Source organism: Eumetopias jubatus, unplaced genomic scaffold (genome assembly GCF_037043125.1).
Source record: "Eumetopias jubatus isolate StellerSeaLion01/CBP00866 unplaced genomic scaffold, mEumJub1_p1.0 scaffold_8, whole genome shotgun sequence".
Taxonomy (NCBI): domain Eukaryota; kingdom Metazoa; phylum Chordata; class Mammalia; order Carnivora; family Otariidae; genus Eumetopias; species Eumetopias jubatus.
In genome coordinates, this window is record NW_028274814.1 from 49,468,506 (window position 1) to 49,493,067 (window position 24,562).

The 24,562-nt window shown below is 42.6% G+C and overlaps 1 protein-coding gene and 1 long non-coding RNA gene across 11 annotated transcripts in view; one reads left to right on the forward strand and one right to left on the reverse strand.

Annotated features, from left to right (window-relative positions):
- Nucleotides 1–1,481: 1,481 nt before the first annotated feature.
- Nucleotides 1,482–22,416, reverse strand: LOC114221732 (uncharacterized). 2 transcript variants are annotated; one of them, XR_015768830.1, is made up of 3 exons: nt 22,014–22,416; nt 12,677–12,824; nt 1,482–1,591 (listed from the first exon to the last, which is right to left on the reverse strand). It is a non-coding gene; the product is annotated as an uncharacterized LOC114221732 (long non-coding RNA). The 2 variants fall into 2 exon arrangements; XR_003611798.2 differs by lacking the exon at nt 1,482–1,591 and adding an exon at nt 8,288–8,563.
- A 182-nt stretch (nt 22,417–22,598) lies between these two features.
- CREBL2 (cAMP responsive element binding protein like 2) overlaps nt 22,599–24,562 on the forward strand; it is a 41,161-nt gene continuing 39,197 nt past the window's right edge. For 8 of the 9 annotated variants that reach the window (XR_015768826.1, XR_015768824.1, XR_015768827.1 and 5 more), the window contains exon 1: nt 22,599–22,919. Coding sequence is in view for 1 of the 9 variants with exons in the window: in XM_028119710.2 (XP_027975511.1) it covers nt 22,905–22,919 (15 nt within the window). In the remaining 8 variants the exon portion in view is untranslated. Of the gene's footprint in view, nt 22,920–22,981; nt 23,088–24,562 lie in introns of those variants that run through there. The other variant, XM_088025927.1, reaches the window with a different exon arrangement.

Below are 24,562 nucleotides of genomic sequence, written 5' to 3' on the forward strand. Positions count from 1 at the left end.
TCTGCTGACTACAGAGCTGGCATTTGAAAGCAGGGCCACTAATTCCAAGTCCTTTAAACTTTCCATTACAACATAGCTGCCTGGCAGAAAGTTTGTCTAGAATGGGATCAAATTAGGGGAAACTAACAGCCAAAAAGGGCAAGAAGCCTCTATGATAGGACAAGTTAAGAACTTCAGGGTTTTTTGTTTTTGGTTTTTTTTTTTTTTAAAGATTTTATTTATTTATTTGACACAGAGAGAGAGAGAGAGAGACAGTGAGAGAGGGAACATAAGCAGGGGGAGTGGGAGAGGGAGAAGCAGGCTTCCCACAGAGAGGGGAGCCTGTTGGGGGGCTTGATCCCAGGACCCTAGGATCATGACCTGAGCCGAAGGCAGACACTCAACGACTGAGCCACCCAGGGGCCCCAAGAACTTCAGGGTTTTAAACAGACGTGACTTGTTGAATAAAGATCGGTGTAGGCCTGGCACAGGAAACTGAATTGGGGGAAGAGTGGATTTGAGCACTAGATGATAGTAGAGGTGGTAAGGACCTAAAAATGGGCGTGGGGGGAGGGGGAGAAGGACAGAAACAATGACCAAAATATGAAGGAAAATCTGTTGGTTCTTCGGGAATGAATGGCTGAGGGCCACGAAAGGAGATTAAGTCAAAGAGGACTTTGCTTCTGGTCTCAATGACTCACTGGACTCTTGACATGGAACGAGAGGTTATAAAAGCAGCTGGTTTGTGGCAAAAAATGAAGGTTGTTTTTGAACATGTTGCAATCTACTCAGCAGAACAAACGACTGGCACATTCCGGAGGAAATGACCAGTAGACAGTCAGAGAGGTGGGACTGGAGCTCAGGTGGAGAGCCGAAGCTGTCAATCACATCTGACAAATAAGCTATGAAGGACCACTGAAGGGGCAGACAAGTCAGATCGCAAGGAAAATAGGTTTTTCAAAGAATAAGCCAGGAGTCCAGGAGTTGGCAGAGAACAAAAATGCAGCATCACAAAAGAAAGTAGGCCCAAGGGCAAGCAAGCCACAGGTCTGGACAAGTTATTAGGGCCAAGGCAGAGAGATAAAAGAATTAAAGGGACACAGCAACAAATGAGATCTCACTTCTATCAAGGAGAAATGACCGCTGAATAATTTCCTGTCCTGTTGCTGCTTTTTGGGAGTGTTTCCCTATTGCAGGAGCCAATCCAGCCTAACCGAGGAGTGCTTGCAATCCGACCCTGCAGAATAATCAGGAACTTTGCAACAAGGAATATACAATCGACGTCAGTATAGGGAGAGGACCGAAGTCATCAAAAAAAGTCCTCTCCACTGGAACGGATGCTTACAACTGATCACTATGGTAAAATTTAGATTATGTATCTTGTACCACAATAAAAAAAAAGGTTTTCGTCTCTCCCGAAAACATAAATGTTTATGGATCCCCCCCCACACACACAATTTCCAAAGCCCATATAATTTAGCAGCTCTTGGACTTACCCTTTTTTGTCCAAGATCTTGATTTCCTTGCCCAAGTTGGTGGCTGTGCTGCTGAGGGAATGAAGATACTGAAACCAGGGATGTCACAACTATGGGGTTCTCATGTCCCTTCCGATCTGGAAAGAGAAGGGGAGAATCAATTATGGTAAATTTTCAGTGGAAACTCCTCTCCTGGCCTTTCTGCTACCTCTGTCCTTTTTCCAGAACATGGAGAGCATGATCCATTGGCCATAGCCCCACCCTCTGTGACCTCTTCTGCCTGACAGAATTAAGAAAGTGAGACATAGAGCAACTCAGCCAATACCTGGGAGGGACTGAAATGAGACAAGAACCCGGGAGTCCCGTGATTTCAGTTCTTGCTTGTTGCTTTTCGGACACTTCCTTTTAAAGGTCTGGGTCCTTTTTTAATTGGCTTCACAGACATCACCTCCAAGCCTACACACAATTCCTTTCCTGCTCAGGATACAACCTGCTCCTAGTTTAGGGGTCATCCATAAACCTATATACTCTTGGAAGTAGCTACACAGGGTTCCTCCGCATTTACGAGTAAGGAAACAGGGCCCAAGGTTATGGAGTGGCTTGCCCAAGGGCATACACCTGGTTAATTGCAGAACAAGAAGGAGATACAGGCTTTCTAATCCACTCTCTAAATCTCTTTTAGCTAGACAAAGAGATCCCCGCTGAAATATTTGGAATTCTATTTTTATTAAAGCTTTGCTTTGCCCATGATGAGTCTCCTCTGTTGCCTTTTTCTCAAAAGATGCTTGAAATGCCTGAAAATGCCAGATTAGGGGTTCTGAAGAGAATGGTAGCAGCAGGGATGGAGTGGGGGAGTGCACTGGTTACCCACAAAACCACCTCAGACTACCTATTATGTTGTGGCTAAAACTCAGATCGCCGCCCTCCCTCAGCCCTCGGACCGCAGAGCCTCGGAAGCGGCCCCTGTGTGCTAGGGCTCTCTAAGTCCTTTCTGCTGTTGCCCCATATTGACCTTGATCTCTGCCTCTGAAATCCTTGATTACCAAAGTCAACAGGCAGCTGGTCGGCTTGGGAGGGGCCCTCCAAGGCTATGGCAAGATAGAAGAATGACAGTACAGCTCATCATAAACAGATTTATCAGGCAAACTTCAGGAAAAACTGGTTGCTCGAGCTTGCCACCTCAAGAAAAATAGTTTTGTGTAAAGCTTGACATACGTGAAATGTACGTTCACAAGTTGCTTCCATTGCCACACTCATTTTGGGAGCTCTTTGTGGGTCACTTCACACAAAAAGATTCTTCTCCCTCTCCCGCCCTCCACCCCCGCACATAATTCAAGCTATAAAGTTAACCAGAGAAACGGATTATCTATTTTCATCAAGCCTATAAATCTTCTCTATGGCCATTTCCTGAAAATGTAGGAGCTCAAGGTTAGAACTTGAAAGTTACAGTCATATATTCATAAAATAATAGAGCTGTATGGGATGTGGAAGTCATCCAATCCAGCCCCTGATTTTGCAGATGAGGAAACTGAAGTTTTCCACTATTAGGATATTGTACTTCTACTAGGCAGCCTAAGATTACATTCATGTCTTTATAAACCAAAACTGCAGTTGGCTCCAAGGAGCTAGTGGTTAACATAAAACCCATAGTGCTTGTCATGTATGCACTACTCAGCTAGATTTTCCCCACCCCAGGTTTGTACCATAAATTTCCTAAAATTTTGTTCAGGAGTTTACATTTTCCCTTTCCATTCCTTTTTAAAATTTATTATTATTATTATTATTATTATTATTATTATTATTATTAGTTTTAACTCCATATTGCAGCCTATGGTTTGAATTTTGGTTCTATCCTGAGTTTCCTACGGGTGTTTGGGAAAGGGGAAGATCATTTGCTAATATGCACTTTGCAGTGTGCTTGCCATCTCATATTTAATAGCTAAGTTGTTCTAAATAAAACCCTATAAAAAGCATTTAATTTGGAATTCTCCCACCTCGTTTTTTTAGATCCTCGAGGAAAGCGGACAATTTTTCTCCCTTGTTACATGAAGGAGCTCTAGAATGGGCCTTTCTTCCACAGAGCAAAAGAATATTCTCACAGCTTGTATCTTACTGGGAACTGGTGTGCCCAGGGGAATGTGATGAAAGGCCACCCTCTCAACTCCAGAGTGAAGGAGTCTTTTTTATGTCCATTTTGATGTATCATTTAATGATTTATCTTCCATTAGCCATGAAAGCTGGAGGAGGCAAGAAATTTAGGAGTAGGGAGGAAAGGAAGAATTACCTAATCTCTTCTGTCCTCAAAAGGATTGTCTGTTGTATGCAAAAGGAGAATTAACTTGAGTGAAATATTGTGATCACTTTATATATTGTAAACAGCCAGAAACCTAAGAATTAGCCCTTACTTCTTCCTCTCCTTCAACCCCCATCTTTAATAAGAATGGCTAAGGGGGCACCTGGGCGGCTCAGTCGTTAAGCTTCTGCCTTCGGCTCGGGTCATGATCCCAGGGTCCTAGGATTGAGCCCCGCGTCGGGCTCCCTGCTCAGTGGGGAGCCTGCTTCTCCCTCTCCTGCTCCCCCTGCTTGTGTTCCCTCTCTGTGTCTCTCTCCCTCTGTCAAATAAATAAATAAAATCTTTAAAAAAAAAAAAGAATGGCTAAGATTTATCAAGCTCTTGCTATGTGCCAGATACTGTGCTAAGTACTTTGCAAGCCTGACTAATTTAATCTTCACAACAGTTATCATGATTTTTTTTTAAGATTTTATTTATTTATTTGACAGAGAGAGAGCACAAGCAGGGCGGGTGGCAGGCACAGGCAGAGGGAGAGGCAGGCTCCCCACTGAGCAGAGAGCCCGATGTGGGGCTCAATCCCAGGACCCTGGGACCATGACCTGAGCCAAAGGCAGACACTTAACTGACTGAGCCACCCAGACGCCCCACAGTTACCATGATTTAACAGACCACTCACTTGAACTCACCTATTTAGCAATGGTAGGGCCAGATTCATACCCAGGTTATTGTGACTCCAGAGCCCCAAAGGTTACCCACTATAAGTTTAGTCCAGGTTCTCTGGGAGAGTCATCAAACTATAATGTAGGTTTGAGCCTATGAATCATGGAAGAAGGAAGGAAGGAAGGAAGGAAGGAAGGAAGGAAGGAAGGAAGGAAGGAAGGAGGGAAGGAAGGCAGGCAGGCAGGGAGTGGTGAGGGAGGAAGGAAGGGGTAAGAGAAGGAAGGTTGGAAGGTTGGTTAGGTGGAAGAATCTTAGACTGCGGTTCATTTCTAAGAAAATTCAGCAAAACTGATGGAACATCTGGAGCTAAAATGTCTTACAGAAAAGTCCCACATTTCCCAGGAATGGGCCTGCCTTAGTGTCCCTCCCATACTCAGTAATAAAGCAGCCTGCCTGGAAGCATGACCTCGGCAAGAAGAAGTGATGGACTTCAGAGCACAGAAGCTGGGCTTCTCAGTCAATTGTGATTCTTTTTGAGAGGTGCATTTTTTTTTTAAAGATTTATTTATTTTTTGTTATTTTAGAGGGGGGACGGGCGGGGGGAGAGAATCTCAAGCAGACCCCCCAATGAGCACAGAGCCCAGAGCGGGACTCAATCTCATGCCCCTGAGATCATGACCTGAACCGAAATCAAGAGTTGGATGCTTAACCGCCTGAGCCCGCCAGGCGCCCCTGAGGGTACATTCTCATTGTTACCTTATTATGTGACACTATCTCTTCAAGCAGATCTGCTGATTTTGTCTTCAACAGATGTCTCTACCTACTTCCTTAGTTCAGGGTTCTGACATGCTTACCTAGACAATTCCAGTAATGCTTTAAATTATTTCCCTACCTCCAATCTCAATACCCTTAAAACATTTTTCTGCAAGGCTACCAAGATGATCCATTATATAAGTGCAGCCATGTCAAAACCTAGTTCAAGAAGCTAGGTAGAAACGTCTTTTTGTTAATCTTAGAAAAGGTATGATGATCCTCTAACATATAAATGACAAGAATCCCACCAGCTTTCATTAATTAGGCTAATTTCAAAATTGTCATATTTTTTGGTTAAGGTCATCATTGTGATATTTATATATAGGGCTATTCCAGTTACCTTTATCATTCATCTGTTTAAAAACTCTTCAAACATTTTTAAGATAAAACCCAAGTTTTTGATGATGGCGTACCAGAACCCCCAGGACCTGGCCAGTCCTTACTTCTCCAACATCATTCTGACCATTTCTTACCTGGAATTCAGTGCTCCAAAAATAGAGTACTGAATTGTTTTTTAAAATTTTATTTATTGGGGCGCCTGGGTGGCTCAGTCGTTGGGCGTCTGCCTTCGGCTCAGGTCATGATCCCGGGGTTCTGGGATCGAGCCCCACATCGGGCTCCCTGCTCCGCGGGGAGTCTGCTTCTCCCTCTCCCACTTCCCCTGCTTGTGTTCCTTCTCTCACTGAGTCTCTCTCTGTCAAATAAATCTTTAAAAAGAAAGATTTTATTTATTTATGAGAGAGAGAGAGAGAGCACGAGCAGGGGGAGCCACACAGGTGCCCCAAACTACTGAATTTTTTGTAGCTCCTGCTATTCTGTATCACATATCCATGCCTTTGCTTATACTCTTCCCTCTATCTGGGATGCTATTCCCTCTTCTCCTCCTCTCCCTTTTATGCCTATTTGAATCCCATTCTAGATTTGGCTCAGCTGCCATCTCCTTGGGGGAGCTTTCCATGGCTCATACACACCCCAACTCAAAGATCATTTGGTCCAAATTCTAGCCCAATTCAGGAATTCTATCTAAGGCATCCAGGCAGAGAAAGTAATCAGAGGGAGAGCTCATGGCTTCACAAGGCAATTGGCTTTGGCCTGCCCTCATGGTCACATAAACCAGTCAAAGCCACTTCTTATTTTGTTTCATGAGGCAGTCTATCTGGTCCTGCTTCCCTAGCTCTTGTGTGGATGGTGGTTAAAATAGGACCCACCTGAAGCTTCAAGATGAATGGCTTTCAGAATTTGGAAGCCTAACTGGGAAATTCTCTTGGCAGGTCCTGTAGAGGTGATCCCCAGCTTTGAATTTCCAGATCTTGTTGAGGGGGGGCGGGTAGAGGGGTGGTGGAAATGATGAGGAAGAAAGACAACGCTTGCCAACATGCCATTTGTCATTTCCTTCTGGTTGTAATTTCTGAATTTTCTGGCTTTGTACTTCTGAACCCCCTATCTGTAATTCACAGGTGTTTCAAGAGAACTTCAGAATGTCTGCGGCCTTCCCAACAGACACATGAAAAAGTGCTCAACATCGCTCAGCATCAGGGAAATCCAAATCAAAACCTCGATGAGATACCACCTCACACCAGTCAGAATGGCTAAAATTAACAAGTCAGGAAACGACAGATGTTGGTGGGGATGCGGAGAAAGGGGAACCCTCCTACGCTGTTGGTGGAAATGCAAGCTGGTGCAACCTCTCTGGAAAACAGTATGGAGGTTCCTCAAACAGTTGAAAATAGAGCTACCATACGATCCAGCAATTGCACTACTGGGTATTTACCACAAAGATACAAATGTAGGGATCCGAAGGGGTATGCACACCCCAATGTTTATAGCAGCAATGTCCACAACAGCCAAACTGTGGAAAGAGCCAAGATGTCCATCGACAGATGAATGGATAAGGAAGATGTGGTATATATACACAATGGAATATTATGCAGCCATCAAAAGGAATGAGATCTTGCCATTTGCAACGACGTGGATGGAACTGGAGGGTGTTATGCTGAGTGAAATAAGTCAATCAGAGAAAGACATGTATCATATGACCTCACTGATATGAGGAATTCTTAATCTCAGAAACAAACTGAGGGTTGCTGGAGTGGTGGGGGTGGGAGGGATGGAGTGGCTGGGTGATAGACATTGGGGACGGTATGTGCTATGGTGAGAGCTGTGAATTGTGCAAGACTGTTGAATCACAGATCTGTACCTCTGAAACAAATAATGCAATATATGTTAAGGAAAAAAAAAAAAGAAGAAGATAGCAGGAGGGGAAGAATGAAGGGGAGTAAGTCGGAGGGGGAGACGAACCATGAGAGACAATGGACTCTGAAAAACAAACTGAGGGTTCTAGAGGAGGGGGGTGCAGGGATGGGTTAGCCTGGTGATGGGTATTAAAGAGGGCATGTTCTGCATGGAGCACTGGGTGTTATGCGCAAACAATGAATCATGGAACACTGCATCAAGAACTAATGATGTAATGTATGGTGATTAACATAACAATAAAAAATTAAAGAAAAAAAAAGAATGTCTGTGGCCTTCAAGAGTGAGGATGTAGCCTACGGTAAACCACATAAGGGATAGAATTCGACCATAGTGACTGCAGTTGCTAAGTTTTCATATGTTACCTTAGTGCTTTTTGGTAAATCTCTCTTCTTCCAAGACTGAAAAGTTGCATCTCTAAATACTTAGAAGGGAGATATCCTGGTATGGAGGAGAAGATAGTGAACAACAGCTGATTCTGGGACCCTACAATTACTGGGATTGTGGGGTTAGAAGCATGATGAACATGAGCTTTCTTTATCCACATTCTAGCACAGACCTAGTGTTTCCAATCTGCAATAGGTACTGCCTGATGTCATGCATTTTAGAGGGTTCAGTATGGTGGCTGAGTAAACACCGGGACATCATCAAGTAGTTTCAGCCAAAAGTTTATTTATACAAGAAAAAATATAATATATATGATCAAATCAGAAAAACTGATATGAATCAATGTTGTTTACACTGCAATATTAGAAATGAAAACAACAATAAAAATCATACGGGCTATTAAGAATCATTAGATTATCTTACCAGCCATTGTTACTCAGTACAGAGCATACAGTTACATTTCTTTTTTTCTTTTTCTTTTTTTTTAAGATTTTATTTATCCATTTGACAGAGAGAGAGAGAGCACAAGCAGGAGGAGCAGAAGAAGGAGAGGGAGAAGCAGACTCTCCGCTGGGCAGGGCCCAATGTGGGGCTTGATCCCAGGACCCTGGGATCATGACCTGAGCCGAAGGCAGACGCTTAACTGACTGAGCCACCCAGGCGCCCCTACAGTTACATTTCTTATTGGCACTTGAGTGTAGATCATCTGGAAATATAAACATGAAAATAGAGTGTTGAAAGGAAATTCGTTCTGTTAGAATTTTTAAATTTTAATTTAACTTAACTTTTTTAAAAGACTTTCTTTTTCCAGAGCAGTTTTAGATTTACAACAAAATTGAGAGGAAGGTACAGAGATTTCTCATATATCCCCACCCCTCACACATTCATTGCTTCTCCCATTATCATCACTCACCAGAACAGTTCATTTTTCACCAAGGATGAACATACTTCACACATCATAATCACCTAACTGCCATATTTTACCTCAGGGTTCACTCTTGGTATTGTACAGTCTATGAGTTTTGACAACTGTTTAATGACATATATCAATCATTATAATATCATACAGAGTATTTGCACTGCGTTAAAGCCATTAGGTTTTTAAAATGTATTCTAAAACTACTACTAAAACCATTGATATACTGCTGAAATAGGCAGATCAATGGAAAGAGGTAGATGGTCTGGAAATGGACCCAAGCGCAAACAAAATAAGTTTTATGATAAAAGGAACATTCCAAATCAATAGGAAAAATATTCCACAAATGGTGTTGGGATAAGTGGTTATTTATTTATTTATTTAAAAGATTTTATTTTTTATTTAATTGAGAGACAGAGAGAGCACAAGCAGGGGGAGCAGGAGAGGGAGAAGCAGTCTCCCCACAGAGCAGGGAGCCTGATGTGGGGCTCAATCCCAGGACCCCGGGATCATGACCAGAGTCAAAAGTAGATGCTTAACCAACTGAGCCACCGTGGCACCCTAAGTGGTTAGTTTTTTAGAAAAAATAAAAATAGAGCTGTATTTTTCTCTGAACATCCAAAATAAATCTCAGGTGGACTAAAGCCTTAAATATAAAAATGAAACCATAAAAGTACTTGAAAAAAACAATGAATTTTTGTAATAATCTTGTCATGGAGAAAGTTTTCTCTAAGTATGACATAAAATCCAGAAGCCATAAAGAAAAGATCAATAAATATGACTACTTAAAAATGGAATCTTCCTGGGCACCTGGGTGGCTCAGTCATTGGGTGGCTGCCTTCGGCTCAGGTCATGATCCCAGGGTCCTGGAATTGAGCCCTGCATCGGGCTCCCTGCTCAGCGGGAAGCCTGCTTCTCCTTCTCCCGCTCCCCCTGCTTGTGTTCCCTCTCTCACTGTGTCTGTCTCCCTCTATCAAATACATAAATAAAATCTTTAAAAAAAAACCAATAAATCTTCCAAATAAAACATCACAATCAACAAAGTCAAAGACAAACAACAATCTGGGCAAAAAAAATGGTTAACACATATGATAATCAGTACCAATTCCTTTAATATAGAGAGAGCTTTTAGAAATCTGTAAGAAAAGAGCAACCACCCATAAAAGAAGCAAAAAACATGAACCTGTAGTCCTCAGAAAAAGAACTACAAAAGCACACACACACACAATACCCAACTTCACTGCCAATTCAAAACACGCAAATTAAAATAGCGCTAGGATACCATGCTTTAACATATCAAGTTAGCAAAGGTTTAGAAGTTGGGTAACAAAACATGTCTGGCAAGTGGGAAGACATGCACTACTGGTAGAAGAATATATTTCGTTGCCCTTTTGGAAGAAAACTTGGCAATTTCTGCCAAAATTCAAGTGCACATATACTTGACCTAGAGGCCCTTCCTCTAGAAATCTGCCCTACAGATAAATTCACATGACAACAGAAAGATCTATAGTCAGTGTTGTGTATTTCTGCATGGCCTAACTAGTAAAAATAGAAACTGGAACAAGAAATAAATTCTGAAGGGAAAGAAAACATCGCTGAAGTAAGAGGACTGTGTCTCATAAACAGTGATATGGAATCACATGCAATGCATGTTGTTCATTGAAGTATGCACAACAGCATGTTTTATGTAATTCCACTTGCATAAAAATGAAAGGGAGACAGCTATACTTTTTGTAGTACATGGAAACTTTGTGGAGGATATACAGTGGTTGACTCTGGAGAGTGAGAGAGATGGGGTAGAGGTTTTCTCCTTTGACCTTATAACCTTCTTTACTGCTTGAAGGTTTTATCAGGGGGACATACTCCTTTTGAAATAAAAAGCTATCTTTTTTTTTTTTACTTTTACAAATGAAAAATAGAAATTCCATCTGGTTAAGGAAAATTCCTGTGGAGAATATTGGGTTTTCTTTAATTTTGTCACCTTTCTTAATATATTTTCAACTCTTTTGGGTAAATGGAAGATTCTAAATTCAGTCTCTCTTATCTATCATCTCCTCTATCTATCTGCCCATCCATCACTTCTCCTTAATACTTGTTACAGGCGCAGCATGGGGGAAATGAAGGGCACTGAGAATTTTTAGTCTGTCTTCTATATATCCATTATAGGTATCACTCGCCTTGCAAGATGGACATAGTTCAGCAAAGTTGGAAATAGAAGGTTTCTCTGGAGTGAATTCTGCGACTTCGTAACATGTTAAAACTTCCTGTCCTTTCCCAGAGATATTACAATAAACTGAATTAAAGTTCTGGGTGATGGAGGGATTAAAATAATCTCTGGAACATATATTAGGCATTGTCATGTAGCTATAGTGTTATACCTATGGAGACATCCCAACTTGTTGCTTGTGCATGATAGAAAAAGCCCTTCAAGTGGGGAGGTTTGGCCTGTGGTTCTGCCAATACCAGCAACATCTGACCAAGGGTGAGAGACTTATGATGTCTGAGTCTTCATTCAGTCATCAGATATTCAGTAAGAGCTTAATACAGGCCGAGCCCTTATGCTGTAATATTAAATTCTATATGCCATAGACCATGCCATCATATAGCATAGACTACAAGTGTGGCATGATATGGTATAATAAAATGTTTTAAAATAACATAAAAGGTATTGAGGAGGTGCCCGCTGCATGTGAAAGAGCCAAGTTCCCCCAGATTTAATTATTACTCTCCTACTTAAAGTCTCAGGGGCTCCCATGTGCCCTCAAATTAAGTCACATTCCTAAGCTTAATGTTCAACATGCTTCATCCTCTGTCTCCCGTCTACTTCTTTGGCCCTAGCTCTTGACACTGTTCTTCCCATCTCTTGAGACTGCCTATGTTACAAGGGAACTGAATTGTATGCAGTCCCCTATTGTTATTTCACACTAGTATGCCTTTGCAAATGTTTCTTTCCTTGCCTGCTTGAACAACTTGTCCTCATCCTTTGAGATCTGGCTCAGAAATCAACCCATCAGCAGTCTTCCCCTAGATCCTCTCTATATTTTATGGTACACCTTTATTACCACACTTAACACATTGCCATGCAGTTATTCATTTACATACTTAGAGAAGTATGCAAATGAATCCCGCCTCTGTGGTAAGCTTCTAGAGGGCAGAGACCCCGTCTCATTAATCTTTGTGGATCTAGCAAATGGCATAATGCCTGGTGAGAAGGAGCTGCCCAGTATGTTTATAAATGAATGGATAGACCAAAAAAAAAAAAAAAAAGAATTAATCACAGTACAACTGAAGGACTTCTTTGTAGTTGACACTTCTTAATAGTATAATAACAAATCTAGTAAAGTTGCATCTCTCTTGGATTCCATCTTATCTCTACCTCAATCCCAATGGAACGGGCGCCACCCAGGCCATTGTGGTGAGGTTCTTGTAACAATTGCTTGTCAACTGTACTGCTGGTGCAATCTTGCATAGGGAAAGGTTAGTTTAAACACACAAGTCACCGAGTATATATCATTTTAATCTTGACAGTGTACTTTTAAGCGGATGCCTGAGTTTTTCTTCCTTCACATAACTAACATCTCTCCAAACAAGCTTAGATAGCAACCTGTTTTCTTTGGCAAATTGATTAATGGAAGCATTACTCATACGCCTGGTTGTATGACATGTCCAATAACATTGTCATTTTGTTTATGGGGTGTTGGGTAAAAATATCCAGGAATTCACCTCTAGTGGAGTGACCACCTGTTGGCTGGAAACAGTGGAAGAGGGAACTCTGGGGAGGCAGCCCCCTTGAAGAATGCCGAAGGGGGTCTAATTCCATCACCAGCCTCCCACACAACAAACTGCCCCCTCCAAGCTTAGCAGTAGCACCTGTGGAAACAAGAGAAGAGCCGCGTTGGGTACCTTAGCACTTTGGTTGGCTGGGAACTGAGCTGCCCTGCAGGCACCTGGAGGAACTGCTGAAGTTGCTGCTCTTCCCAAGCCCCGAAGGATGGCAAAGCTGGGGAGCTGTCAAGCGCCACGCGCATCAGTGGCCAGGAGAGAAGTCCATCTTGATTTAGGAGTAGAAACAAGGGAGCAAAGTGTGAATGAGAGAAGGCATTGGAAATGGGGAGGAAACACAACTGTAGGGCAGAACACTGGGCAAGTGTAGCCAGTACTCCTTCCACCTTACCCCGGGGGAATCCTACAGTGTAGGTGGGGGAGGAGTCAGGAGGATAGGGGTTACCATGCACAGGAGGTACGACCTTGCCCTCTGGAAGCTTATGAGCAGGCAGGAAGGGAGCAAGCATGGACTGGGCCTTACCTGCAGCAGCCAGAACTGAGCAGATCAACAGACAAATTCCATGCCGAGTGGGAAAGGAGGCTATCTAAGGGAAACAGAAAGCCTGAAGTTTTCCAGACAAAACAAACTGGAGAAAATCTTACAGGATTAGGGAAAGGATAACCCCCTTCCAGGACCTGCTGTCTGCAAACACAGAAGGGCAAAAACAACAGAGCACAAGAACCATGTGGGGAACAAAAAAAGGGAAAGGGCGAAGAGCAGAGAAGAGGGTAAGAGTCCAGGCTGACAACTGAGGTCCAAACACACCATAGCAAAAGATCAAGAGTCTTGCCCCATCCCGAGCCTGGTGTGCATCATCCACCACAAGGCCATCTTGAACTGGCATCAGTGCAACTCAAGAAGCTTATTTGAGGGGTGCCTGGGTGGCTAAGTCGGTTGAGCCTCTGCCTTCGGCTGGGTCATAATCTCAGGGTCCTGGGATCGAGCCCCGTGTCGGGCTCCCTGTTCAGTGGGGAACCTGTTTCTCCCTCTCCCTCTGCTGCTCCCCCTGCTTGTGCTCTCTCTCAAAGAAATAAAATCTTTAAAAAAAAGAAAAAAGCTTATTTGAGGAAGGTAGCGTCACTTAAGACACGATGACTTTCTATTCTAGTTTAGAAAACCATCTACAGGCCATAGCTTAAATGTAAATTAAATCTATAAAATTTGCAAAGACATGTATATACTCCTGGTAAAAACTGTTAGGAGGGTGTTTTGTGTTTTGAGTCTCATTACTGGGCACCAGGAGTGCCAGGAGAGACTGTAGCACCAAACTCTTAAGACTTCTACATTCCTGGGGCACCTTCGTGGCTCAGTCTGTTGAGCGTCTGCCTTCGGCTCAGGTCATGATCCCAGGGTCCTGGGACTGAGCCCTGCATTAGGCTCCCTGCTCAGTGGGGAGCCTGCTTCTCCCTCTCCTCCCCGCTCCTGCTCTCTCTCACTATCTGCATCTCTCTCAAATAAATAAATAAAATATTAAAAAAAAGACTTTTACATTCCTAAAATGAGGAATGAGAATAGCTAGCTGTATAAACTCTCAGTTCTGAAAATACTATCTTGTCTAAAGATCTAATTTAAAGGGAAGAGAAATGAAAGGAACAAAGAGCTTATTATTTGCATAGAAAATATGTATATACCTATGCAAATTTCCTATAGATCCCTGCGATTATGTGGTTACATGTCCCAAAAGTTCTAGTAGAAGGCCCCAGAACATGTCAGGCAGCACTAAGTCCAGAACAGAAATGAAAACAGAATAATGATTTCAATCAGATTAAAACACGAACGAACAAAGAAGCAAAACTATGGTTCCTCCACACACATCTACACACATGGGATGTTACTGATATCTTGCCCCTGGAAGGAGAGGTGATGGCGTCAGAAGCTGCTCAGAAGTCAGGCATGGGGAAAGACTTTCATCTTGGAGAGGTAAAGACTGAGAAATAGCACAGTGTGAATCTGTGAAAATCATAAACAGTGAGGGTAAAGTCAACACAGACCTCGTTTACAATATGAGGATCAGAGGTATCCTGTGAAACTTGGTTGAGATAAACTTAGAATACAACTTTTAAAGTTTGTTTGTTTGTTTGTTTAAATAATCTCTATATCCAGTGTGGGGCTCAAATTCACAACCACAAGATCAAGAGTCACATGCTCTTCTGACTGAGCCAGACTGGTGCCCCTACAATACATATTTTATTTTATTTATTTCAATTTTTTTAGTTTTTAAAAGATTTTATTTGAGAGAGAGAGAGATTGAGAGAACTGAGTGGGAGGAGGGGCAGAGGGTGAAGCAGACTCCCACGATCATGACCTGAGCCGAAGGCAGATGCTTAACCAACTGAGCCACCCAGGCACCCCTAGAATACCTTATTTTAAAAGGACTACTTCATATAGCACAGAAAAAAATCTTTAAATGATTTGGACACATTTATGAATGACAGAGACAGAAATGGCTATTCAGCAGAATTATGCTATCTGACTTTTAAGGATAACCTTAGCTAGAACCACCATGCCATTCTACCAAAGGACTGCTGTTGGTGACAGAAATACTGGTAGCATGATTGGTTGGATTCCATGTGGCAATACTTTCACTCCTATGAGATAATATTCACACAATCATTTTTGGAAACTGTCAAGTGATATTACTACTACGGGTATTATATGTTATCACACAAAATATCAGGTGCTATACCATTCAGGTAACATTGTATATTGACCCAAGAAGATTCACATTAACCACCTTCAGACTTAAATGTCTTTGAAAACAATCCTATGTATAAGCAAAAAAGGTTTAAAGCTATATCCTGGAATAGGAAGTCTTCTGATATAGATGAGAGAAGCCTTTCAAGTCAAAGGAATTGAAAATATGCTTTACAAAACTTCTTAACCTAAATACATAAATGAATCAAAAGATAAATTAAGATATGTGATACCAAGCAGAAAAATCAGAGTATCTATAATATTAAAAGATAATAGCAGAAAGAAGGAATCAAAGGTATTTTACATTAGCGATAGGTATTTACATTAGCAATAGACAGCACCTAAGCAGATGTCCAAAATATTGCTAACACTTACATACTCATAAATATTGTTTGTGCCTTTTTGAAAATATCATCAGTAGGTCTGACAGGGTCCCAAAAATAAATTTTAGGTTGTGGGTTTTTTTTTTTTTCCTTACAAATGGAGAAGATTAAAGCAAAATTTGGAGCAGTTAAGGCTATTTATAAAACAATAGGTGGGGTGCCTGGGTGGCTCAGTCACTTAAGCGTCTGCCTTGGCTCAGGTCCTGGGATAGAGCCCCACATGGGGCTCTCTGCTCAGCTGGGAGTCTGCTTCTCCCTCTCACTCTGCCCCTTCCCCCCGCCCCGGCTCATGCTCTCCCCCTCTCTCTCTCAAATAAATAAAATCTTAAAAAAACACACACACATACAAACCCAAGAAACAAGACGTAAGTCCCCCCTGTTTCTCCCGTGAAGTATCCAAGTACCAAAACCACACTTTCTCCTGGATAACCCAAGAATCATCTTTTGTTCCTTAAAAACTCAAGATCCTGAAGAAGAGCACTGTCAAATTTCCATTCAGCAAACCACTCTAGGTTTACCAAAGCTTACACTGGAAACAAGAACCTCAAAAGTGAACTTTGATGGAAGAAAGCTGCTTTTTAAAAAAGGTTTCTAAGCTTTAAATGTAGGCTGAGTGTTTTCACTTACTCCATAACATGTGCCATAGTAAATTAAACTTCTACAGGTCTGAGTCAATAGAATAAAACGTGCCTGTCTTATGTGTGTGTGTTGGGTAAGCCCTCAGGAGAATTGTGAAAGAAGGTACCTGATGGGTTCTTCATTCTTTTTGGCTCTCCTATCTCCACCCCCTCCATCTCCTATCAACCCTCCTTAGCCATTTGCTGCTTTTTCAATGGTCAAACCCTCGCCACAGGAATCAGACCTACCCAGATCTCTCCCCCTCTTACAACACCTATCCTTCAAAACCATATATTCCTCTTTTCTCCCACACCTCAACCCCATGTTAAACTAACCTTTAGGTAGCACATAAGAGAGAAAAGAAAGAAGCACATTCATACTAGAGTGTAAATGACTAAGAGTGATGCTTGGCAAATAATCTCTTACAAAGAGTGGTTCACTTTTAAACAGTTGCTTACTGGCCAAATAATTACCCTATTATTTCCTCAAATAAGGACACACTTGATTCTTTCCTATTGGGTGAGGTATACATTTGGCTTAGGAATAGCTGCAGCATTTTAAGTAGAAATGGAGGTCAAGACAACATTAAGAAAAGTTGTTGTTGAGTTTGAGAGAAGTTCTCTAAGTTGGTGAAGGGGAAGGGGTATGGGAAAGTTTGAACATGGAAGGTTTTGGTTCCGTGAGCTTCATTTTCTCTTCCTTATTTTTATGCTGATTAGGGCTTTTTTCCCTTCCTTTTTGACAGACTTGTTTCAGTCCTTCCCGGCCTTATTTATTTATTTTGCTCCTGCTGACAAGCTGGAGGCTGAATTATGGGCTCACTCTTAAAATGTTCCTTTAGGCTCTTGCCCCTGAGCTTTCTAGCCAATGCAGAGAGTCAATAGGTACTGTGCTGTATGCAAATGCAGGCATATTTGTCCGTGTAGGCCAAAGGAGGGGAGGCATTTTGCAAAATGCCTGAAGAACAGAAACAAACTTCTGCAATGGAATATCTGATAGCCTCATGAAAATAAGCTAAACTTTTCAGAAACAAAAAGTACAGAGGAATACTTATCTATAAAATAAATTGGGGGGAAAAAAAAAACCTCACACAAAACAAAACATGACTAATACTTGAGCAGTGAGTTCACCTCAAGCATTTCATGAATTTCACATGACCCGCCTACTTTTTCTCTGTACCTCTGCGGATTACCATATCAGCAGCAATAATACTCTGTTGTTCCAGTGCCAGATTTACATATCAACGTAGCCATGACATTCCTGAATGTAGAATATTGTACTGTTCCCCTTGTTTGTGGTTTCTAGAATAAGGTTAATTTTTTGTTCCCTTGCCTTCTTCACTTAATCGCATGCCACCCCCTACCTCTCTTCAATCAGTGGTTTGTTTTTCCCTTTGAATAGCTATCCTCCTGTCCTCTCTTAGCCTGTGTGTCATAATTTAGACTACCCACAAATTCACTGCACGACCATGCTGCGTTTTAAAATCCTTATCACTTGACCGCAGATGATCAACTCTCTGAAAAGACAAGGCAGGGACAGAGAAGTCACGATGGGTCACTCCTGGGCTGACTCTGGGATACCTTCTTCCCCAAACGTATGGTGTGTGTTAGGGTGGGTCAGAAGTTACCACGGTAGATTTCATGGCCACCTTTGTTTTCTTTCTTGGTAGGCTTTGTTTTTAATTATGGCTATTTTGAGTTCGGAGATGGGTCTAACCAAAATCTCCATGCCAGGACTAAGGGAAATGATTTTCATTTCCAAGGAAAGTTTGGAAAGGGCTGGATAATTTTTAAATTCTTAGACTCGTGTGTCAAACATAGTGGGAAGCCAGCTGGAGCCTAACAAGTTATTTTAATGAGCTTCCTTTCACTCTGATGTTCCCCAGGGGATATGTGCCAAGCGGACCCATGTGGCCCAGGGAGTAACATGATCATCTTGGCTCTGTTTAGACACCTGTGCTCTTTCAGCCCTAGTGGTAAGGGGAACAGGAGAGAGAGAGGAGGGCATGGAAGGCATGCAGGCCTAGTGGGAGTGGGTGTGTGCCATGCTGCTTAGGAATTCACTACAAGAAACTCCTCGGCAGGAGCAGAGGCTTGATGCATCCTAGGCCAACAGTGCCTCTACGTGGGGTGTCTGGGAGTCTATGAAACGTGTTTGTGTGTGTGTTGGGGAGGGAGAAGTGGGGAGGGAAGGGGGGAGAAAATTACATGCATTTTTAGAAGGACTTGCATGCCTAGGAGTTTCCTTTTGAGAAGGAAGAAAAGATTGAAGATCATGAATATAAAGCAGGCTCAGCACCCTGAGAAACTATTCTTCTTCTAAACTTCCGCCCACTCCTTTAGAAATAAAAAAGTACATTTGCTGTGTTCACTTTACCTTTCTAGGGATCAGTCTAATGCTTGGCGCTCTCTACCCACGCTGAACAATCTAGCACGTGGGTATTAAGTTCAGTCTATATTGTTTTCACCAGATGCCTTGTTTAGTGATTGTTCAGTCTCCTGTATGTGTGAATTTCTTCTTCTTGGATTATAAAGTCCTTGAGGATTTATACTTATAGAAACTAATTCTCTTGTTCTTCCTCACCTCTTTGTTACCAATTCTGGGTACTTCTCAGCAAATTTTTAACATATGACTACACAATACTTCTTCATAAGATTTTCTGTCCTTTACAAAGTACTATTTTATGATGTGATTAAGGTTTATTTTTTTTTTATAAAGCAACTCTTTTTTTAAGATTTTACTTATTTCTTTGAGAGAGAGAGTACAGGAGAGGGGGGAAGGTCAGAGGGAGAAGGAGACTCCCTGCTGAGCAGGGAGCCCGATGCTGGACTCGATCCCGGGACTCCAGAATCATGACCTGAGCCGAAGGCAGTCGCTTAACCAACTGAGCCACCCAGACGCCCCAAGGTTTATTTTTATAAATTAAATCTAAAAAATATTTAAAGTAGTTCCAGTTTTTAAAGTGAGCATGTTTATAATTCTTATATTTAAATTTCTATTTTAAGGGATGCCTGGGTGGCTCAGTCTGCCTTGGCTCAGGTCAGGATTCTCACATCCTGGGATCCAGCTCAGTGGGGAGTCTGCTTCTCTCTCTGCCCCTCCCCCTGCTCATGCTCTCTCTCTGTCTCTGCCTCTCTCTCTCACTTTTGCTCTCACTCTCCGTGCTCTCTCTCTCTCAAATAAAATCCTTAAAAAAAATTAAAAAATAAATTTCTATTTTAATTGTGTAATGTTTCAAATGTACAGAAATACAAAGAGAACAATACAACTCCACTTCCAGAGTTAACATATTTGCTTCATATCTTTAAAAGTTAAATATACAACTAACCACTCCTCACCCCAAGCCTGCCCCCAATCTCCCTTCACAAAACGACTCTCCTGAAACCAGTGTACCTACTTTCCTGCATGTTTTTAGATTTCCACTTCATAGTTCAAAAGGTCTTAGTTCTCCTTCCTGAGGGGCTGGTAATTGAGTCTGCAAACAGCTCACACACAGCCTCTGTGGAAGGACGAAATGGGTAAATGCCATTGCAGAGGACTCGGGGCACTTTTGTCGGCTAGGATGCAGGAAGGGAGAGAGGTAGAGGATTAACCCAGGGGGAAAGCAGTTGTACCTCAAAGAAGAGGACTTAGCGACCAGGACATAGCTAGGGAAGCAGGACTGAGGCCAGGCTGGGCACAATAGAAGGAAGCTAGAAAGGGGTGGAAAGCAGCCCCTGGAGGTGTAGAACTAAAGGGGCTTTAGGGGAGGTGGAGAAAGAGAGCTCCTCCCAGGAGCACACACTTTTGCTCCCCTGATCATCAGAAAGGATGTGGCTAGGTGTCTCTGAGATCTCCATGAATGCAGTTTGGGGGTTACAGGTGCACACCTGGGTGGGCCCAACTGCTGAAACCCCAGCATGCCAGACCCATTACCAGCTGCAAGGCCTGGCTACATGGCTTTTACTTGGAGGAAGTGACCTGCTTTAGTTCCTCTGGAGCATTATATAGATCAGTCAGAGATGACTCAACTTTCCTGTTACAGGCATGCCTCAGAGATATTGTGGGTTCAGTTCTCAGGCCACTACAATAAAGCAAGTCAAATGAAGTTTTTGGTTTCCAAGTGCATGTAAAAGTTAGGTTTACACTATACTGCAATCTATTAAGTGTGCAATAGCATTATTTCTTAAAAAAAAAGTGTACATACCTTAATGAAAAAATCTTTATTGCTAAAAAATGCTAACCATCATCTGAGTTTTCAGCAAGTCATAATCACTAATCACAGATCACTGTACCAAACGTAATAACAATGAAAAAGTTTGAAATATTGTGACAATTGGGGCACCTCAGTGGCTCAGTCACTTAAGCAACTGCCTCTTAGTTTCGGCTCAGGTTATGATCCCAGGGTCATGAGAGCAAGCTCCACTGTGCTCAGCTGGGGGGGGGGGGGGGGGAGGGTCCTGCTTCTCTCCCTCTCCTTCTCCCTCTGCCCCTCCTCCCTGCTTTCTTTCTCTCTCAAATAAATCTTAAAAAAATTTTTTTTGTGAGAATTACTAAAATGTGACACAGAGACACAAAGGGAGAAAATGATGTTGGGAAAATGGCGTTAATAGACTTGCTCAAGGCAGGGTTGCCACAAACCTTCCATTTGTAAAAAGCACAATAAAGTGAAGTACAGTAAAACAAGGTATGCCTCTATTACCCTTCCTCAATTTGGAGTTAAAAGATAAAATAGAAGGTACCCAGTTAAATTTGATTTTCAGATAAACAACAAATGCTTTCTTTGTAGTAAAAGTGTGTCTTAAATATTGTATGGGACATACTTATACTAACAAGTTACTTGTTTATCCTAAAACCAACTGTGAGTGTTCTGTATATTTATCGCTAATCTGGCAACTCTACCTCAATTGAATTTTGGAAGGGTTTTAGGAGTCTTTGAAAAGAACTGGGTCAAAGAGTTCTCCAGAATAACATTAGGAACATTAATAAATCTTTATCAAATGCTATGGTTTAATTTAGGCTGAAACAACAAAAGACCACTGACTTTATTAAATTAGCGGTATGCAAAGGCCATCTTAGTTATTTTTTAATGGTTTTATTGGTGTAAGTCACATATTGTAAAATTCACTTTTTTTCATTTTTTAGGTTTTTTTTTTTTTTTTAACTTATTTACCAGAGAGAGACAGAGGTAGAGAGAGCGAGATTACGAGCAGGAGGAAGGGTAGAGGGAGTAGATTCCCTGCTGAGTGGGGAGCCCGACGTGGGACTTGATCCCAGGACTCTGGGACCATGACCCAGTCCAAAGGCAGATGCTTAACCACCTGAGCCACCCAGGTGCTCTGAGGATCACTATTTCTTTTAAAATTTTTAGTTAATATTCACTGTATTTGGCTGCAAATACATCTTTCACTCATAACTCGAGATCAAGAGTCCCATACTCTACCCACTAAGCTAGCCAGGAGCCCTTAATTTTTGAACATTTTCAGTACCTCAAAAAAGAAAACCAGTGCCCATGAACAATCCCTCCCCATACCTGCCTCCCTGCTGTTCCCAATCCTCGCCCTTGTCATCCACTTGCTCTTTGTTTCTTTCAATTACCTATTCTGGATCTTCCATTATAAATGGAATCTACAAAATGAGGCTCTTCATTTTGCATGTTTCAATGCTCACCCACACTGTAGCATGTATCAGTACTTCATTCCTTTATATGGTCTAATAACATTCCTCTGCACATACGTACCACGTTTATCTGATCCATTCATCCACTGATGGACATTTGGGTTGTTTCCACTTTTTGACTATTATGAATAATGCTTCTAGGATAGAACATCGCTGTACAAGTTTTCATGTGAAGGAGTGTTTTCATTTCTTTGGAATTGTTGGCTATATGGTAACTAATATTGTGAGAACGGCCCAATTGTTTCTCAAAACAGCTGCAGCACTGTACATTCTTTCTTTTCTTTTTTTTTTTTTAATAAAGAACCTTCAGTGTTTCCTCGGTGTCCCGAGGAGGGCCTGCCCCCAGGGCTCCTCCTTGGGGCGGGCTTCTGCGGGGGCCCCAAACTCGCCCCACCGGTGCCCAGAGCGCTGGATGTCCAAGGCAGCGCACTTTTGGAAACGTAGTCTGGGTTCCTGGCTGGCTCCTCCCCCGCAGCGCTCGCCGGCAGGAGGAAAACCGACGCCTGGCTGAGGGTATGTGGACATTGTAGTTTTCTTCCTAGTCAGCCCTGCAGAGAGTGCGTTAAGGAAAACTACAATCCCCAGAATGCTGCCGACTACGGCAACCGAAGAGGCCATTCCGCGAGCAGTACTCCCACCCACCCTCCCGTCCGGGCCGCTCTCCAGGGCGTCTGTAAACACACCCCGAGACTGTCATGGAGGGGGAGGAGGAGGCGGCGGCGGCGAAAGGAGGCGTTTTGGGCCGCCTCCAGGGTCCGCTCTGTCATTCCTGAACTGGTCCCTCGTCCCCGTGACTGTGGCATCAGGGAAGCGAACTGTTAGGCGAGAGGAGGAGACAGTCAGAACCATATCCCCTTCTTCCCCCGGGGCGGGGGCCGGGCCGGGCCAGGCCGGCTGAGCCGGGGGAGGGCAGGGGGAGGGAGCGCCTGGCCAGGCCGGCCTGTCCGCCGAGATGGATGACAGTAAGGTAAGTCCTGTGGTTTGCACGCGCAGCTGCCGCCGCCGCCGCCGCCGCCGCCGCCGCCTGCTTGTCGCTAAGTGCTAGACCCGCCGCTGAACCTCAGCCTGGTAGCCACGCCAACACCCAGGAAACACCTGCCTTAGACATCCCTGCGCCTCCAGTTATTACCCCATGGTACTCAACCAGGAATTCAGGGATCGGGGGGCTGCGTCTTTCCAGAAAGGGCCCTCTCCTCTGGAAATTTTTCAGTCCCAGGGCAAGCCTGTTTGTCAGCTTTTCCAGGTAGTGCAAACCCTAGTCCTTGATTTGCCTAGCGAAATAAGTGAAGAAAGTACCGTGCTTTTTCTTTTTGCCTTCCCTGCCCCCCTCCCAGACTTTCTCCAGTTTGGAGACCTTAATTAGGGCACCCTGAACCAGCCCTATTCCCCTTGAAGGTTCCCCTTTATTCTCTCAGGCTCCCTTACTCAATGCCCCATTCATATCATCAGTTCACTCCCCCCTCTGAGCTATTTTCCTGTGGTTGGTTGGAACACTCTGCTAAGCTCCTGTTGCTATTCGTCCATAATCTAACCTCCTCCAGAAAGCCGTCTCGAAGAAAAGTAGTGAATTCCTTCTTGTTAATCTATCTTAACATCCTACCACCATCCCCCTTTTGCCATCCAAATCACTTATTCCTATGATTCTAACAGGCATTGTTCATTATTGGCTAATTCATATAGGTTACATATAACCTATTTCTGTCTTTATGTCTACCCACCTTAGTGTTGTCTAGTTTTAGTTCATGGAAGATAGGGATGGTTAGCTTATTGATGTTTTAGAATGTTTAGGAAATTGAACTTTTTTTTTTTAAGGAGTCAGACTTCTTGACTTTGCCAATTTTTGAAGTAGAAATCACTCCTTCTCTTGCCTTTCAGAGGTCTTACTTTCCACAGTCTCTGGCATACTTCGAGCTAGGATCTTCCTTTGTTTGGGTGCCCTTTCTCCCTCCACCAAACCAGTAATACTTTGCTGCTTTCACGTTTTTGTCTCACTCATCCTTAGAATGAAAAAATTTCTAGGTTCTCTGCACTGCTTGCTTTATTCTACATTATCTCCTCTTCCTGTTCTTACAGAAGGCTCTGAGCAAAGTGATAGATGGAGGGGAAAGCCCAACGCAGTACTTTGGAATTGAGACTCACCTGGAGAAACAGTTTGCTTGTGAAGTAGCAAACCCTAACTGGAAGTGGTGTTTCCAAGACAGAAAGGGGGAGTTCCGAAAGTTTTCCAGAAACATTAGAAAATAATTTTTCCATGGAAGTCTTGCTAGCTTGATTGTTCAGTATTAATTTTGAAAGTAAATCTGAATACTGTATCCATTATCTTTTGCAGAAAATGTTATGGTTCTTTAAGGTTGCTAAAATAACATTGTTCTTTAATTTCCGTAATTTGAGACTCTCACAGTATATTCTATAAAATTTTTATTTTCCTTTTCAGACTTGTGAGACATTTAATAACTTTCTCAAAGTCTTCAATAGTCTCAAGTCCAAGAAAAATACCTAGGATTTGGAGTTATTTTACTTACCTATAAAATTACATAGGAGTTATTTCTAAAACTAGCAAACTGTAGTGGAGGGTATAAAATTTTATTGTTTTCCCTAAGAGTGAAGTTA